The sequence below is a fragment of the Tetrao urogallus genome (assembly GCF_951394365.1).
Source record: "Tetrao urogallus genome assembly, chromosome: 2".
Classification (NCBI taxonomy): domain Eukaryota; kingdom Metazoa; phylum Chordata; class Aves; order Galliformes; family Phasianidae; genus Tetrao; species Tetrao urogallus.
The window spans coordinates 16,952,575-16,969,922 of record NC_136814.1 but is presented as its reverse complement, the minus strand read 5'-3'; the positions used below and the strand labels follow the sequence as shown (position 1 = coordinate 16,969,922).

General features: G+C 37.7%; 1 protein-coding gene across 2 annotated transcripts in view; it reads left to right on the top strand.

Annotated features, from left to right (window-relative positions):
* Positions 1-17,114, top strand: part of CNIH3 (cornichon family AMPA receptor auxiliary protein 3) — a gene marked incomplete at both ends in the record, with an annotated part of 38,197 nt that extends 21,083 nt beyond the window's left edge. Inside the window, 5 exons of one of the 2 annotated variants that reach the window (XM_079550113.1) lie at positions 377-445; positions 1,625-1,672; positions 14,017-14,129; positions 16,072-16,215; positions 17,087-17,114. In XM_079550113.1, the coding sequence (XP_079406239.1) occupies positions 377-445; positions 1,625-1,672; positions 14,017-14,129; positions 16,072-16,215; positions 17,087-17,114 (402 nt within the window). The remainder of the gene's footprint in view (positions 1-376; positions 446-1,624; positions 1,673-14,016; positions 14,130-16,071; positions 16,216-17,086) is intronic. The other variant, XM_079550114.1, reaches the window with a different exon arrangement.
* Between the last annotated feature and the right edge of the window lie 234 nt (positions 17,115-17,348).

The following is a 17,348-nucleotide window of genomic DNA, read 5'->3' as shown; positions in this document are numbered from 1 at the left end:
GTTAGGCAGTTAGTGATTTTTTCCATCAGGTCTAAAGATGCATTTGTTTGGAAAGTAGTTTAACATCTTTTGAAAGTTTCAGAATGAAGTCTAAGGGCAGAAACATGGAAAACAACCATGCTGGAAAAGCTGCAGATGTGGTTTTACAGTATGACAGAAAGATTAATGGATTCCAGATTTTGTCTATGGGAGTACCCCACATTTCATTTTAATGAATTAGATCTGAAAGGAGTGTATTAGGAAGCTAGGTTCCCATATTTTCTCAGGAAGCAGAAGAAAGGGAGGCAATGAGGCCATCCTTCTAACTAGCTGCTAATAGAAAAAGAAGTATTTGTTTGAACAGTCATTGCAGTGTTTGAAAAAAAATGTTTTTCAGATAATTGCCTTTGATGAGCTACGGACGGACTTCAAAAGCCCAATAGATCAGTGCAACCCAGCCCACGCAGTGAGTACAACCAGTGGTGTGCTAAGCAACAGCTGCTAAACAGGAGGAGATACATTGAGCCATACGTCAAAGCATGAGTGTGGAGGGGAAAAGAGAGCCTGCTGTGAAGTCAGTTCTAGTTTGGTGAATAGATGTGTTGGACTAGACCTGGGAAACCAGATGGTGGTTCTTTATTCTGATAACTTTGCTATTTGCTGAAAGAAGTAGGAAAATAATTTGGAAGTTTAAAACCTAAAAGACACCTAATGTGATGCTAGAACTTTCTTTTGATTCTGTGGCACCAGTTTTCCTTTTAGAAACCATTTGCTTTCTCTGCTTTCCAGCATGGCTTGATGACCTTTCCCAAAACCGTCTGTAAAAATCAGTCAAAATCTTTGAAGAGATTTGATAAGAAGTGCATTTCCTAGATGTGTTTGTCCCAGAGCAGGGCTGTTCTCCTGTGCTTGAAGAGTAAATAACACATTCTGTTACATTTGTTATGTGAAAGTTTAAATGTCACCATGTAAACTGACTGTAAACTCAGTTTTACCTAATGATCCAAAATGCAACCCAGATTGTAGCAGAAGAAAGCTCTTTTTTTTTTTTTTTTCCTGTGAAAGCTGTAATCCAAAATTATTTTGCTAATTCCAATTAAACATGCATCAGATTTGTATCACTATAGCGACAGCAGAACTTGCCCCCATAAACTCACTGGGAATTGCAAGATATGCTGATTTTGCAGAAATTAAATTGTAATATCATTTTGCTCGGGTACTCTATTAGTGAGAGCAGAAGAACTACCACGTGAACTTTGCAGTTGTTTTTCCCATTCAGAAATGTCTTGAGGCCAAAATTGAGTACCTGAAAATGCAAGGCCAGGTCTCTGTGGTGTACATTGGCACCAATGGTTAGAGTCACAAACGCTGACTTGAGCTTCTGACTCACAGCTAACACAGACTTGAAACCCCTGTTTTTATTGCTATGCTCAGTAACAGATGAAAAAAAATAACATTGGGGCTTGGAAATGAGCAGATTGTTTGACTTGTAGGCAGTACATCAGAAGCGAATACAGTTGGTTCAGATGAATAATGTTCATCTTTACAGCCAATAATTATGATTTTGACTCACTATGTACTGGTAATATCTTTAATTTATAGCACCAGCTAATCTTCTGCCTCTTTCCCTACTTTTTCTTAACAGAGAGAGCGGCTGAGGAATATTGAACGTATTTGCTTCCTCCTGCGAAAGGTGAGCATACACTAGCCCAAGATTTATTAATTGGATGAGAATTAAAGCCACTGAGTGATAATCTGCCTTCATTTTCTTTTTTTTAATGATCCTCACTCTCTACTGAAGGGCTGAGTTCTACTACAGAAGTAGAATTCATGATGACCTTGTAAGAATAGATGGAGACAAATTACATAAAGTTAACATAAGTAGAGGATTTCTAGATAAGAACTGAAATTTCAGAACATTTGCCCGTTCATTTTGGAATGTGCTTTTGGAAGGTGGTGAATCATTTTGCAGTTGCAGCTTGAGATGTTAATAGTCCTATCATCTGATCGTAGTGATCATACAGTATTTGATTAAGGCTTGCTGTTTGATGAATTAAACATTTTATTAGCTATATATTTAATAATTTAGTTTTTGAATTGATTTAATAAAAAAGTTGAATAAAATTGATTGAATAAAAAAGCATTTACTTTAACTCAACCAAGCAGATATTGATGCCTCAGTTTCTGAGGAAACTGAATGAGTTGATAAACTGTAGGATTGATATGGTCATACGTTGCACCTTTCCTCTGTAGCTTGAAAGAGGTCTTTCATAAACATTTGTTGTTCTCCTGACTCTGTACTAATAAAGTCAAAATAATCATTGTTCCTAAACATTTTACTCCCTATATTCAAGTTTCTATAAATTCACCAGGATAGTAATGGAGCCACTTAAATTATTGAGCATTTTTGCTTAAAAAATGATAACACTTGAAATATGGACCACTGACTGCATCCCCTAATCAAGGTAAGAATTAAATCCTGGTGTTTTTTTTAATAAGCTGATGGCCTCATCCTTGGAGGTTTGGGGAAAACCAGTGCTAAGGTTTATTTTCTTGGGATGTTCCAGAGATCTAACTGTGACCATGCTCAATCTATGAATTGTCATTCTCAGCTCAGAACTTGAGTCGTTCCTGCTTGTCACGATTATGAGCATGTGGTTTTTAAGAGCCATACTCAAGTACTTATTTAGCAAGGGTGAGGCACTAGGAATGTGACAAGAAGAAACAATACTTATCACCAGTAGCTTTCCATTTTTGTCAAATTGGCAGCAAGCCGTTTTCAAGCTGCGTCCCAGTTTAAGAAAAATAAAACATAAAGACATAAAGCAACTGGTGAGTGATAATGTATTAATATATGTAAGCCCCATAAGAGTGCTTGGTCTTCATGAGTGTTTAATTTTTATTGAGCCTCAGTCTTGACGCAAACATGGAGTATTTTGGCTAATTACAGACTCTGTATTCATAGGGGATTGGCTTGCTTCTGCTTCACTTAAATAGTTTGTTAAGTCAACCTATTCAGAGTTCTTTAGGGATGCACTTGTTTTAATTGAGAGATGATATGCAAGAAGAAGGTGGACTAACTACAGAGATCTGTAGTCATTAAAACTGACTGTCTCTAAAAATAGCTTTAGTCTATGTAGCATAAAGGATTTACTGCTGGAGAAAAATTCTGGCAAAAACAGTGAAGTGTCAGTTGTATAGATAAAGGAAAACAGCAGTTAGGATGCTATCAGCAAGCGCTAAATATAGCCATCATTATAACTTTGTGAGGCTTTAAGTTTGTTTCTCCTTCTACAAAGCAGCAACATATCCATTTCCCAGTGTCGTTAAGTCAGATATTTATTTCAAATGGCTTTGAATATACTGCCTTATTACTATGTATGACATTAGAACTTAATGATAAAGATCTGTTGTAAATCTGTTTTCAAAAGAGATTATAGGCAGATTTTAAAACTGTTGTTTCATGATAGCCTGTTTTTTGGACATGATTGAGTAGGCAAATAGTTTGCAGTGCGAATGGTTCTAATAAGCAGAGTGTTTTTAAGGATGGATTTTTGGTTTTATCTCCAAAATACTTGGAGAAGATTACTAACAAACTGCAACCAGGTATGTGATATGTCATCAGATGCTGTATAATTTAGCTGTACATTCCAAAATGGTATGAAGAATGGAATCCTTCAGCAGCCAAACACTTTCAGACATTTGCTTTGGGGAAAATGTTTTCATATCACAGAAAAAACTTCGGGAGCATGTGAAGAAGGTTTATATGGTGCTGGCATGTATACATACCTGTAGAGATGCGTCCATGCTTTTATGGTGCTAGAAAGCTAGAATTAGGTCTGTCTATGTTTCCCAGTAACTGGAGAATGATTTTGTGTGAAAAAGCTATGAACCTCGCAGAGCCATGGTTATATCTCTTCTGTTCTGAAGTGTGTGACAGGAAGGACTTACTTCCTGAAGCCAGCACAAAGTGAGGAGGATGCAGATACCTCATTTCATTCAATTATGTGTTTGGAAGGCTTTAACTATCAATTTGTGTTGATGTGCATGTGATGTAAGTAGTAGAATGTTTAATTGTCCAGACATTGTTGTGTCATGCAAGTGTTACATTGTTCACACAGGATATATACTGGTATTGCTGAATGCTGTGGATTCTGTGGATCTGTGCTGTCTTTTCTCTTTTTTTCTTTTTTTTTTTCTTCTTTTTTTAAATAAATTGCCTTTGTTTCTCTAAGGATATGATTACATGATACACTACAATGCTGCATAGAGATGCACTAACTAGTTGTGAATGAACTGTCTTGGCTTAGTGGAAGTAGTATCATGAGCAGTACAAAATCATAGAATTCTTCGAGTTGGAAAATACATTCAAAATCATTGAGTATAACTATCAGTGCAGGATTTTTGGGTTCATTAGTGCTGCTAATGAGATAACGGGAGCATGCCATATAACTACACCATGATTTTGTGATTAAATCATTGAATAATAGAATGATTTGGGTTGGAAGAGACCTCAAAGATCATTTAGTTCTGTTCCCCCTGCTGCAGGCATGGCTGTCAGCTGCTTGACTAGTACTACCTCAGGTTGTCCAGGGCCCCATCCAACCTGGCCTTGAATACATCCAGGGATGGGGCATCCACAACCTCTCTGGGCAGCCTGTGCCAGCATCTCACTACCCTTTCCATGAAAAACTTCTAGCTGACATCTAATCTAAATTTCCCCTCCTTCAGTATAAAACCATTCCAATATTTTGTGAGGTTATTAAAACATATTTGATTAACGAAGGCAGCATTATTGTATAATTATAATTGCAGGTGTATTTGAATGATCTAACTACATGGTTGATTTCTCTTGTAATTACTTATTTTAGCTCTAAGGACAATTATTTTCTACATTAAAACATGGTCTCTTTCATTAATCAACCGTTGTAAAGTCATTGCTTTACCTTTAGGGAAATTTAAATTAACTTGTGATTAGGGGTGTACTTATAAGCAACAGCATCTTAATATCTGATTTAAGCAGATAAATCCTTACTAATGAGTAGAGTTGATTAAGCTTGCTTTATTCTCAATGAATGTATTTCAGACTTGAGTTTGCTCATGCCAGACACTGCTGAACAGTGTAAATGACCTTCCTCAAGTTTTTAGCCAGTATTTGTTTTTAAACCCCATTAATCTGAAGAGTGATTTCTGAATGATGAAACTGGCAATACTGCGTGAGGAAAATTAGGTATAAGACTTTTATTCATTTTCCTGTTACAGCGGAAGCATTTTAGCTAAGTTAAATTAAGCATGAAATCCATGAAACTGCAAACATGTATTTTATAGAACTCAGTCCTTTATCTTCATTTTATCTGGTTTGATTTTGTTTGTTTGATTGCTTATTTTGGCAAGGGATAATTGGACAGCAAATTCAGCAAGAAATCTAACTGCAGAAATCTTCGGCGTATGCCCAAGCTGGTGAAGTGTCTGGAGCACAAGTCTGATGGAGATTGGTTGAGGGAACTGGGATTGTTCTATCTGGAGAAGAGAAGGCTTAGGAAAGACCTTATTGCTCTCTACAACTGCCTGAAAAGAAGTTGTGGTGAGGTGAAGACCAGGTTCTTCTCCTAGGTAACAGCAATAAGACCAGAGGAAATGACCTCAAGTTGCATCAGAGGAGGTTCAGGTTGGATATTAGGAAAATTTCTTCTCAGAAAGAGTGGTGATGCACTGGCACAGGCTGCCCAGGGAAGTGGTGGAGTCCTGAGGAGGTGTTCAAGAACTGTGGAGATGTGGCACTGAGGAAAAGGTCACTGGGCATGGTAGAATGGGTTGGTAGTTGGACTTGACCAACCTTAATGATTCTATGATTTGTTTGTTATTATACTGATCGCTTCTTCCATTGCTCTGCCTCATGGCCACTGACAAGTTGGAGATAATGTGTCATATTTATAGCATGCATTTCTGGATGTATCAGTTCATTGCTTCATCATGGATTTAGAGATTTATAAATATTTGACATTCTTTTAGCTAGTTGCCAGGCTGATAGTTATTAGCAGGGAATGTCTCTAAGCCTATTGCATGGTTCATTAAAGTGCTTAATGTAAGGCTATATAAGTCAATTTAGCAATTTTGGTGGATTTTTTTTTAAGTGATGAGTAACCATCCGTGTATCATACTTTCTACAGATTTGAAAAATTGCATTGGCTGAGACTACAGCAGCAGGCCAATTTGATGCAAAACAAATGCGTTGCAAACAGGAGCGACTTTGCCTTTTGTTGTACTGTATATTACTTAGAACTTCAGCAAAGATGTGTTAATTTCTCAGCTAGATTTGACAGAAAAAAAAAATCATGAAAAGCAGTTCATCACAGCCATGTTAGAGAGTTAAGTCGCTTAAGCCAAAGATATTTGCATTGTCTGTGCAGGGGTGATTCGCACCAGGGTTGTGGCATTGTGTGTATTCAGCACCTCCTAACCAGCAGTGAGCATGTCAGCTTTCAAGTCCATGTGCTTGTGCTATCTGAGAGGAAAACAGAATTATCTAGTCACAAGGTATTTTTGGAATGTGGAAATAGCAGTGCCATGCTGCTCACAGGACAAAAAGGTCTCTCTGTCCAGAGTTCTGATAAATTGCTGCTGTAACAAAGATCACAAAGGGAACAGAAAATGGCACCATGTGACACTTTCTCCATTAACAGTGAAGGTTGCAGTGATGGAGCACCTGAACTTTGTCCACTTGTTAGAGACTGAGGAGTTCATCATTGTTACTGGTTTCTCAATGCATATTGTATTTCTTGATGTATCTAATGCTATCTCTTTTCATACAGCCTCAGTACAATGGAACCGCTGAGTTTGATTAATCATCTGGGCAGTAGGAAATCTTTCAGGAGATTCTTCCTACCAAGTGCCTGAGAGCACAAATCTTAATCAAGAGATGGTGTGGATAGCTTCTGAAATGAATATAGAATTGTGTGTGTAGAAAGTCTACCTGCATGCCTGCAGTGTTTCCTCAAAACTTTGTCTCTCTATGACTGAGTGCAATATAGAAGATTGCAGGCATTGCTGTCTATCAGAAAAGCTAAGTATATATTACATATTTTTAAAAATTATTTTTGTAATCTCACTTGAAAAAAAAACACAGTAGTTCAAAACAGAGTTGTTTTATATCAGAAAACTTTCTGAACATCTCTGGATTTAGGAAGGGTTTGACCTCATGTTTGACATTCGTGCTTACCATTTATCTCAGATCGGGCAGCAACAAAACCAGATCTGATAGTCCTCTGTGGGTGCTTTCAGAGTCTCTCTTTCACACTGACAGCATGGAACAAGCCCTGTTTATTGTTCTGAGATGAGAATATTGTTGATACTCAAACATAAAGCTGTGTAGAATAGGCCCTGGACATAGTTTTGGATTTGAAGTCCTCCTAATTTAAGCACCATTTGGATAAAAACTTTGTATCGTATTGTTAGCAATTATAGCCAAATTTGTATGAATTTCTGTGGGAGTTCTTGGTGAAATTCAAAAGAGACCATAAAGGTCAAACAGAATAAAACAAGGGGGAGAAATACAGGTTTTAATTAGGCAATTCAACAGGTGCCTTTGTAGCACTTCATTTGTGCTAATAATATTTTGCACATCAGAAAATCATCCTTCTCTTCCCTTTGGGTTTGGACACTACTGAGAGAGGACTGTCATAGAGGGAGGTGAGTGGTTCATGTTTCCAAGAAGCAAGGATGCCTTTTGACCTATCTCCATTCCATCTCTAGTTTTATTAAGGTCTAAACCTTCTATTAACTGACCTGATACATGAATATGGAAGAGTTCAGTAATCCTGCTTTCTTTAGAAGTTTAAATGCCGGATCTGTTATTGCGACTACAGTAGCTATTTTGCAAAAATGATGATAGAATTGGGACCAGACAGCTGGCAGTGTTGTTACTTTATACAAAGACAATGTCATAAATATTGCTTGACTAGAGACAGGGCATCTCCTCATACTTTTTATTTTATTGCAAATATCTCAGTTTCATAATTATTCAAAAGGAATTGCTTTTGCAACAGAAATACTGACCACAATCCCTTTTGTCATTTTCTTGTATATAATTCCCTTTCCAGTAGTTGTGTTATCTGATTATCTTCATTTCCAAGTAAGGGATTGATGTGCTTATATAAACTCTGTGCTCACACTTGTAGTTACTCTCAGGTAGGCTGATGAATAAACTAAACTTATTTGCTGCAGCCTTGGTTAATGTGCTCATTATGGCATCTTAAAGGACTAGATTAGAGAGTGATAATTGGAAAAGGGGAATGTATAGCACTTAAGAACTTAGAGGAAGTATAGTATTTCTGGCAGGCAATCCACTCACTGCTAACATTCATTTGTTTTATGTGTTGTCACATTCTTTTATTATGTGCATTGTGCCAGTGCTATTTTTAGTCAAATTCACAAGTTCCTGAGTTCAGCATTTTCAAAAGTTAGAGCATAATAATTGTTATTTTTAGGAATTGTTACTTAAGGACATCTGTTTGCTTCATGGAAAGCTGTATCTTGCTGTGTCTGCACAGGTGTTTGAAGCAGCAGTGAAAGATAAGAAAAGCTGTGAAATTATTGCAAACCTAAAATGTTCAAGCTTGTGACTCAGTCACAGTTTGGTCTTTACCCTATTTTTAACTCTGGGGAGGAAGTAAGATTTGCCAGTACAATGTCTGATGGAAATGGAGAGCAGAGATATATACGTGTTTATTATTTATTATAAGTAGTACTATTACTCATGAAAATATTTACATATAAATCTATATCAGTTTAACCAACTGTATTTTGCTGTTTAATGTGATCTTTTAAATATTTATTCAGTAATCAAAATGGTGAAGTATCACCCTGTAAGACAACCTTTTGCATTACAGTTCAGCTTCCCTCCAGCACTGTTCTGGAGGATATGGCCTTATTCTCACAACACTGCAAGAAGCAGTGAATAAGTCTGGAGATGCAGCAAAAAATATATATATGAGTAACTGTTGTCTCTAATGCGCTCCTGAGATGAGAATTCTGAGTTGCTTGGGGTAATGTAATTTATGCATCTGCTCCTCAGAGCTGTGTTGAAGATATTGGCAAAATTTGACTTGCTAATGGACTGTATTTGCTTTAATTTGGTATGCAATAAAATATATATTTGCATTTTAATGAAACTAAAGGAACTGGGATTAAATCAAATGTTGCTGTTATGTTTAGCAGAATTTTCATTGTGGATTTAAGTCAGGATTGGATCCTACACAGCCTCTATGCTATTACAAAAAACAACACAATCCCTAAAAACAGAGTGGAATTATTTCACATCATATCTGTTATACGAATGGGAATGGTTTTGGTGGGAGTTAAATGTCCTACCTTGCATTCAAATGCTGACGTTTCCAAAAACCTGTTAGAACAGCAGGACAGGGATCACCCGTACCAGTTCTGCTCATCTCTGGTTATGTCTGAAACACAAGAGAGAGGTATGGCAAAAGGGCATTTGTTACCCTATTCCGTATCAGTGTGGAGGAAAATTAGATGTTTGTGCTCCAGGGATACAAACTACTCAGCTTCTGTTACTGGTTCTGAATTAACATTTAGAAAATAAATAAATAAAAAAGGTTGTGAAGATATCATCACTTCTAAGATCACAGCACTGCTGCCTTAATGAGGTACCACCCAAGGATGAGGTGCTTTTTGAACAGTGCTGATGCCCTGCAGGCTGTGCTCAGTGGAGAAGCTTTTTATTAATATTATTATTTTATGACCTCTTGTAGGCTCTGCAGAACAGAAATCTTATTGATATTCTTGATAAATGATCCATGAAGACGTGATCTTCCTCTGTCACTGTTGTTGAAGTTATTATTTGTAATACGACAAAGTTTAAATATGCCAGTCATAAACTGGCTCCGTTAGAATCTTAGACTTAAAATATAATTACCTCTATGATACAGAAGATAAAAATGAGACAGTGAGTATTAAAATGATGGGCCTAAATAGAGGTGTGTTCAGTACCCGAAATGGAAAGAGAGCGTAGATCCAGTATTAGTATACCTGATTTTCTGTATTGTGTTGCAGATGGATGTGGAGTGCTTTGTGAGTATGATTATTAGGTTCTTTGTGTTACTGTCTCCCTGTCTGCTGCTTGTGCTGTGGAATGAATTCTCTCATATTCTCTTGATACTGTTTAAACAAATTCCAGTAGAGCATTAAAATTAAGGACATTTCCTTTCCAGACGTGTATGTTTTGCTCTGCTTCATGTCGTTGCTGTCCAGAAAAGGGGAGAGCTGAAAGCACAGGTGTTAAATCCTTTTTAATTTGTGCTCTGCATTTGATCTGTAACATTGAGTATGGTGTGCATGCAACACTGCTGTCCCCTGATAAAATGTAAAGATATGGATGTGAATTTGTTAGGTTCAACTGCAGGTGTTCTTTATATGATCAGAAATTTATTTTCCAGCCATTTTCTTTTCAGCTAGTTAAATGCGACATAGCAAACTGCTGAGTGCTTGTAGCAGTTTGAATTACATGACTTTGAATAAATTGAAATGCTACTGCAGTTTTTTCTGTGTGCTTGTCCTTTCTCTTTTTCATTTCCTTATGCTACACTTCTGATTTTTTCATTGTTCAATTAGCAGGATTTCGGAGATGCTAAATAGTGAGCTCCAAAGCTCACTATTCAGCAGCTGATACTCCTCAGTAAGCTGGGTTAGCTCTGGCAGGCTCTACTAGGATGGACTTCAAAGTGTAATTAAAATAACTCTTGTGTCCTGAACACCATGGGCATGTCGCCCTCCCCTCTTTCCCTGTGTGTCAGCTTTAGTAAGGCTATTATGGAAAAAGCAGCAAAGTGAGCATCTTAGAAACAAGCTGCAGCCATCCTCTGCCAGCAGCAGGTGCAGCAGCGTTAACTGCTGTGCTAATGCAGCACTGCTGTGTCTGGTTTGCCTACCTGTGGGTAAAGTGGCACATTCGTGGTCAAAGGAAGGGGTCTGGGTATGTGCAAGGAGACTTGTTGGGCGAGAAAAACAGAGATTTTGTAAGAATTACTATTACTGTCTAGGACTCGAGTATTGGACATAAACAAGGTACTTGACAGAGGCATGAGTTCTTGGCATTATAGTGACTTAATAGTGACTTTATATAATAGTTTGATTCACTTGTTACATTATTTTTTCTAAGTAAGAGAATTTAATAGCATTGATGAAGGGAGGTCACTATTCACTCTGTTCTGTCTTCCCAGTTTGGGTTTCAGAGAGGTATTTCATATGCATATTCACTGGTGAGCCCAGCTGTGAGAGTCATTCCATTTAAAAACAATAGAATGTTCTGGAAGAGCGAAATTACATTTGAGAAGAAGGTAGTAATGTGTAATAAGCACAAAAAGGAGGAAGACTACTGACAGGAAAAGATGGGATTGTTGTTTGTAAAAGAACAACAGAACACAATTAGGGAAGAGGAAACTGATTAATCCAATAAGTAGTCCAATAAGTGCAGAAAAGCTGCTGTCAGGTTCTTAGTTAGCTTCAGTGCATGTTTTCCCATGCTTCAGTTCAGCCAAACTTGCTGTCTACACACAGCAAAGGCTGCCTTATTTGCTTTGGAACTGTAAGGATGACAGTATCTACCTGTATGCATGTGTATACTACTTTGTATGAGAGTGTACTGAATATTTATTATGGGATGATAATGATTTGATATCTAGCAAAGATTTTACATTTGAAATGCAAATCATTTGTGAAAAAAAATTTTTGAATTTTTTGGTGATACATATATTAAATGTACATATCAGAGCATGCATAAGAAGGTATAGTAGTTTCTTTCCTATGCTTACATTATAGCAAGAGATGCTTCTGACTAGCATCACAGTGGTCTAAAAACTTCAGTTTACTTTTCAGGCTTTTTTGTGGTTTTCCATGGGTAAACATCAGCCAACAGAATTTCTAATAGTATATTTGCAATGCTGTTCGTTAGTTTGGAATTCCAAGAGACCATGTTTCAGCTCTCAAGAGCTGTGCTTCTTTGCCAGCTTCTCCAGCTCTGTGTTCTGTAACCGTCCCCAGATTTTATCTTGAGCTGTGTCAGAAAGCAGAGTTCATTATCTGAATCAGAGTGTTTCTGGTTCAAAATAGAAGCATACTGTTTATATCCTAAAATGATTGCCATCTGACAGCCTTATACACTGTCCCAGAATTAAAGATCCTAGCACAACTCCTATAGCACAACACTCATCTATCAGAAGTTACCATTGCAATGGACTAGCTTGGCAGCAATGACAAGGATTGACAGTTGCTGCTTGCTGAACTGGCTTTCTTCCCTCCAGGAACCAAATCCTGTATTTGCTGAAGTGCATTGGAATCTCCATTGGTTTCAGAGGACTGCAAGGTGACTGTTCCAGCAGGAACAGAGGCAGTGTTGCATTCTGTTTTTCTAGTTTACTTTTCCTCACAAGCCTTGCTGTTACTCCCTTATGCTTTTACTTCCCTCATTTACTTTTAGATTTAGTCGCTTGGCTAAATCATTTGAATGTTAACTGCAACTGGTTTACAGACTGGTGTTTGTTTGCTTCTTTCCACGAATTCTCTTTGGAAACTGTGATCAGAATTGATCCTGTATTTATTTATGCCGATGCAAAAATATTATTCCAAGAAAAAATGAAGAGATAAGGTGACCCATCTGTTATTCTATTAAAAGCAGAGGTAGATCTAGTATACAATAGAAACTGACTGGAGAATCTGTTCTCTACTGCTTCCCGTGTTTCCTTTCTAGATGATTGTTTTTTTTTTAAATCTCCTTTATAAATTTGCACCTTGGGTTTCCTTCTCAGCTATTACCAGCCAGCCCACTGATCAAGCAACAGCATTGTGGTTTTGCTCATTTTGTGAACTGTGTTAGAAGCTGAAATCAAATATGTGATAATGAATGTAATATACTTGAAAGTGCTGTGATGCTTAGTCGGAAGCCATTCATCATTAAGACCTTCCTTGTCTGTAATTTATGGCGAGGATGAATCATTCTCTTGGTAAAGGTTATAGTCATGTTCTAAATCACATTCTAAAAATGAAAAGAAAAAAAAAAATCCAGCAGTGATAAGTAACTGCCATCTGGAATCTGTGCTATGCAATTGTACCATGAGTTGTCATCCACGTAAGATAAGCTTTTGAGGATGCTTAGACTGACTGCATAGAGTTAGAGACATGAAAGTGAAAAAATACGTTCCTTGTGAAGTGGAAGAAGTCCTTAAACTACGGAATTTGTTGCACAACTGTATAGGAGTAGGTAGAAGTTGAGAGTAGCTGTAGTGGGCTTCTCAATGTTTGCAGAAACAAGACTCACTTGAACTGTTTGACTGATGAAGATGAACTGACATCAAAAGAAGTACCTCAAATGTTTTTTTTGTTGGTTTGTGTGTGGGGGGGGGGGGGAGGGGGTTGTTTTTGTATTTTTTTAAACTTTGATGTGATTTGGAGACACAGCAAGAGATACATATGAACTGTGTGTGGGATTGTCTGGCTTTGAGGAATAGAAGATACTGGAATAAAATTATTTTATTGCTTGAATAAAGATAAGAATTGAATTTCTGAGAAAAGGCATAAGAAAACAAGTGAAGACCAGCTAAGAAAGGAGGGGTGAAAAAGAGCCTTTAGAAGTAATCGGTCTGAATCAACATCACATAAACTTCTGTTTCTGCCAGCTGCCCACTCACTCTTTTAATAGAAAGGATCATGTTGGTCTGCAGTAAGCAGCATGAGAAGCCATGGATTTACCAGGGGTGTAACTTTTCTTTTTTAGTGGGTTTTAGCTCAAAAAGCTAACTTAGTAATGGATTTGATACCTTTAGGATGAATGTAACTTACAAAAAAGCTCACAATGTACAGCCAGGATCAGAACCAGGATGGCTCCATACCTTGTGCTCATTGCCCTCTGCTTTGCTGTCCCTCTCTTGAGGTATGTCTGGGGATCGATGCAGGTTTGCCTTCTGCAAAATCAGTGATGGAAGTCACAGGGATATTTTACTGATCTGTTAATTCTGTTCCTTTCAGCTGGTGTTGCCGGAGTACTCCATCCATAGCCTTTTCTGCATAATGTTTTTGTGTGCTCAGGAATGGCTCACACTGGGCTTAAATGTTCCTCTGCTTTTTTATCACTTCTGGAGGTAAGCCCATCTTTTATATTCTGACTGCTTGTTAGCCATATGTGCCAACTTATCAGCCATGCAGATTGTATGAAGCATGAAGCTCAGCAACAGGAAAAAGGCCTAAAGACAGCTAAGACACAAGTTTGGAGAGGAAAAGTATATTATAATATTTAGGATGGGGAAAGAAAACCTATAATACATAAAAGTGGCTTCAAATAGCCTAATTTAGGTAGCCACATTTAAATAACCACTTTGAATATTGCAAGTGCGAGATGGAATCATTCACACATGAGAACTTGAAGTGGCCTGCAGTCTGAAGATGGAGCACTAAGAGCTGTACAGGCTGGGAGCTGTCAGGGAGTTAATATCACAGAATCATTAAGGTTGGAAAAGACCACTAAGATTATTGTGTCCAACCACCAACCCACCCCCACCTTGCCACATATCACATCCCTCAGTGCCACATCGCCATGGTTCTCAAACACCTCCTTGGATGGTGACTCCCTCATCTCCCCAAGCAGCTGGATTCTCCAGCTGTCTTCAGCTTTGGGTCTCTGCTACATGTTTGTGCTCACCCAAGGTCTTCCTTAGCAGACTGTGTGGGAGCTGCTGTGGAGCAGCTTTAATGTTTTCTGAACTGAAGCTGCTGGCAATACAGCTTCCACTGAATTCTAGTAGAGGATCTGGCACCTCTGAAGATAGGCAGGAGGCATTCATTTTTCTGTCTGTCAGTCTGCAGTCTTTCACTAGTTTTGCATTCCCACTGTATTTGGAAAAGCATAGGCAATTTTTGTCAGGTTCTTTCTGTGTTACAGAGATAGATATGGTAGCAGGGAGCTTCTGTTGTGAAGTAGCTTGAAGAACAACTCTGTAAAGAAGGCACTGCTAGTGCCTCAGCTACAAATTAAAAAATAGTAGCTTTTAAACTCTATTTTCTGTGAAACTTGGTAATAATGCAGCATCTTGTGGTAGATTTATATTATCCAGAAGTTAGAGTGATAGCATAGTTCTCAGAAAGTTTAATGAGATGAAGTTATGAGCGCTCTTTTGTTGGGTATAATAAAGATCATGGTGTTTTACGATGCTGTCTTTCAAAGGATAACGACTCAAGTGTGAAAAGTAGAAAAAAATACAAAGTGGAAATGGTCATACTTGAAATAATGATGCCAAACTTAAGATATGTTTCTGTGATTCTCCGTATGTATTGTCATAATTACTCATGTTTTTTGTTGCTCTTGGGTTCATTGTAAAAATTTCTGCATAAAACCATGGGAAGGTAATTGCATGTTATCATTCCAGTGAAGCTGCAAAGTAACTGAGATTAAGGTTCCTTTGCCAAAAGCATCTTTCATCATAGTTTTTTCAAATATCCAGTCACTGGTGAAAATAATAAGAAATTTCTCCCACGTAAGAAAAATATTTTCTGATAAAAATCATTTAGATAATGAATTTCTGAGCAGTGCTATGTGTAGAAAACATTAGACAGCCAACTCTTTTGTTACACCATATTGAATTTTTCCTTTTCAGAGCAGAGGAAGCTGAGCTGTCAACTGGTTGAGACTGTCACCTCTCATCATATCTGAAATTAGTTGTGTGGATGCAGTTAAAGCCCAGTAATTCTTCTTCCATGCTGTGATCACAGACCACGTATTGTAACACACAATATACAAGTTATTAGCGAGTAAGCCAGAAAGAACTGGATAGGCAGGGGGAATGTTGCAGTCTAACGATTTAACAGAGCACAGAAATTTCACATCCATGAATTGCTTGGTTCTGCAATATGTCTAGGCTAGCATTCTGACTTAACCATGTCCAGAAAGTGAGGCTTGATAAAGAGAGGTAAATTTCTCCTATACGATGGAAGACTGTTTTCTTTTGAGGTAATGATCAGGACAGTGTGTGTCAGCACATATCTAATACAGCATGTTACAGTTGTTCTTGAGTTCTCCTTCTCTTTCAGGTATTTTCGTTGCCCAGCAGATAGTTCAGAACTCGCTTACGATCCACCTGCAGTCATGAATGCTGATACCTTGAGTTACTGTCAAAAAGAGGCCTGGTGTAAGCTAGCTTTCTATCTCCTTTCTTTCTTCTACTATCTTTACTGGTAAGTCTGGTAATTTTATATAGAGGGAATAGTAGCTGCTTTTCATTTAACGTGTAAAATTGCATTTAGGAATGGCTGGAACAAATGTGCATGCTTCCTTAGCCTTACAAAACTGCTTCTGATCTTGATTCAGGGAAGCATCAGCAGCATTTGCTTAAATCTGCGGATGCTTCATTACATGTAGAATATTAAGCATTTGTCTGAGTATTTCTGCTGGAACTAAACTGTAGTACTGAGCCCTGCTTTCCTTCATTCTAAAATGTGGCCATAAGCCAAGGACTGCTGCCTGGTCCTTAATAAAACAGTACTATATCCACTTTTGCTGTGCGTTCCTGGGTATTGCAAGAGCTAGAATTGCAGTAAAATGGGGCTGTGGTAACATACTGCAGTTTCCTCATTTTTTAGTGTTGTACTTAATATATATGGATTTGTGCTAGCTGGTTGTCTGCATTTTATTTCTTCTACTATATGGACTTTTCTCCGAAGGAAAGAAAACATAGTTTCATGGTAAACCTTGCCTGCCACACTGAGAGTTGGTGGTTGAAGTTGTAAATATCAAATGTCTGAAAGCTAAATGGTTTTGTTTCTTCACTGTTCAAATTCAAACATCATAGCACATTTTAATAAGCTCAAACACAGCTTGTGGTACAGTAGGATATCACTAATGAATTTGCTATTTCTTGAGTTCTTTTTGATACCCATCTTGAATCCACCATAATTAAGATACTTTAGAGAGACAGAGAGAATGCAAAGGAAGGCACTGGCCATTACAGTCAGACCTTGAGGAACAGACAGCAAAGGGTTATAAAAATCAAAGTGCTCTTTATGTTTCAAAAGGATACTTTCATACTGTGTCTTTCTTTTCACTCAGCATGATCTACACTTTGGTGAGCTCTTAACTAAAAGATCATCATTAAAGACTGAAAACAACAAAAGCTGTGGAGGTGCAAGGAGTGAGCCAAGTGATGCATGATTCAAAGATAAATAAGTAAATGAAAATTAAAGAGAGGAAAACTTTGAACCCAAGAAGTAAATAGAGTATATGACAGAGACACCAAGCAGAAGCAGAGTACCATGAAGAGTGGCTGAGTTAACTGTGTTTCTCCTGTCTCTGTGTGTTGCAGCAAATGACT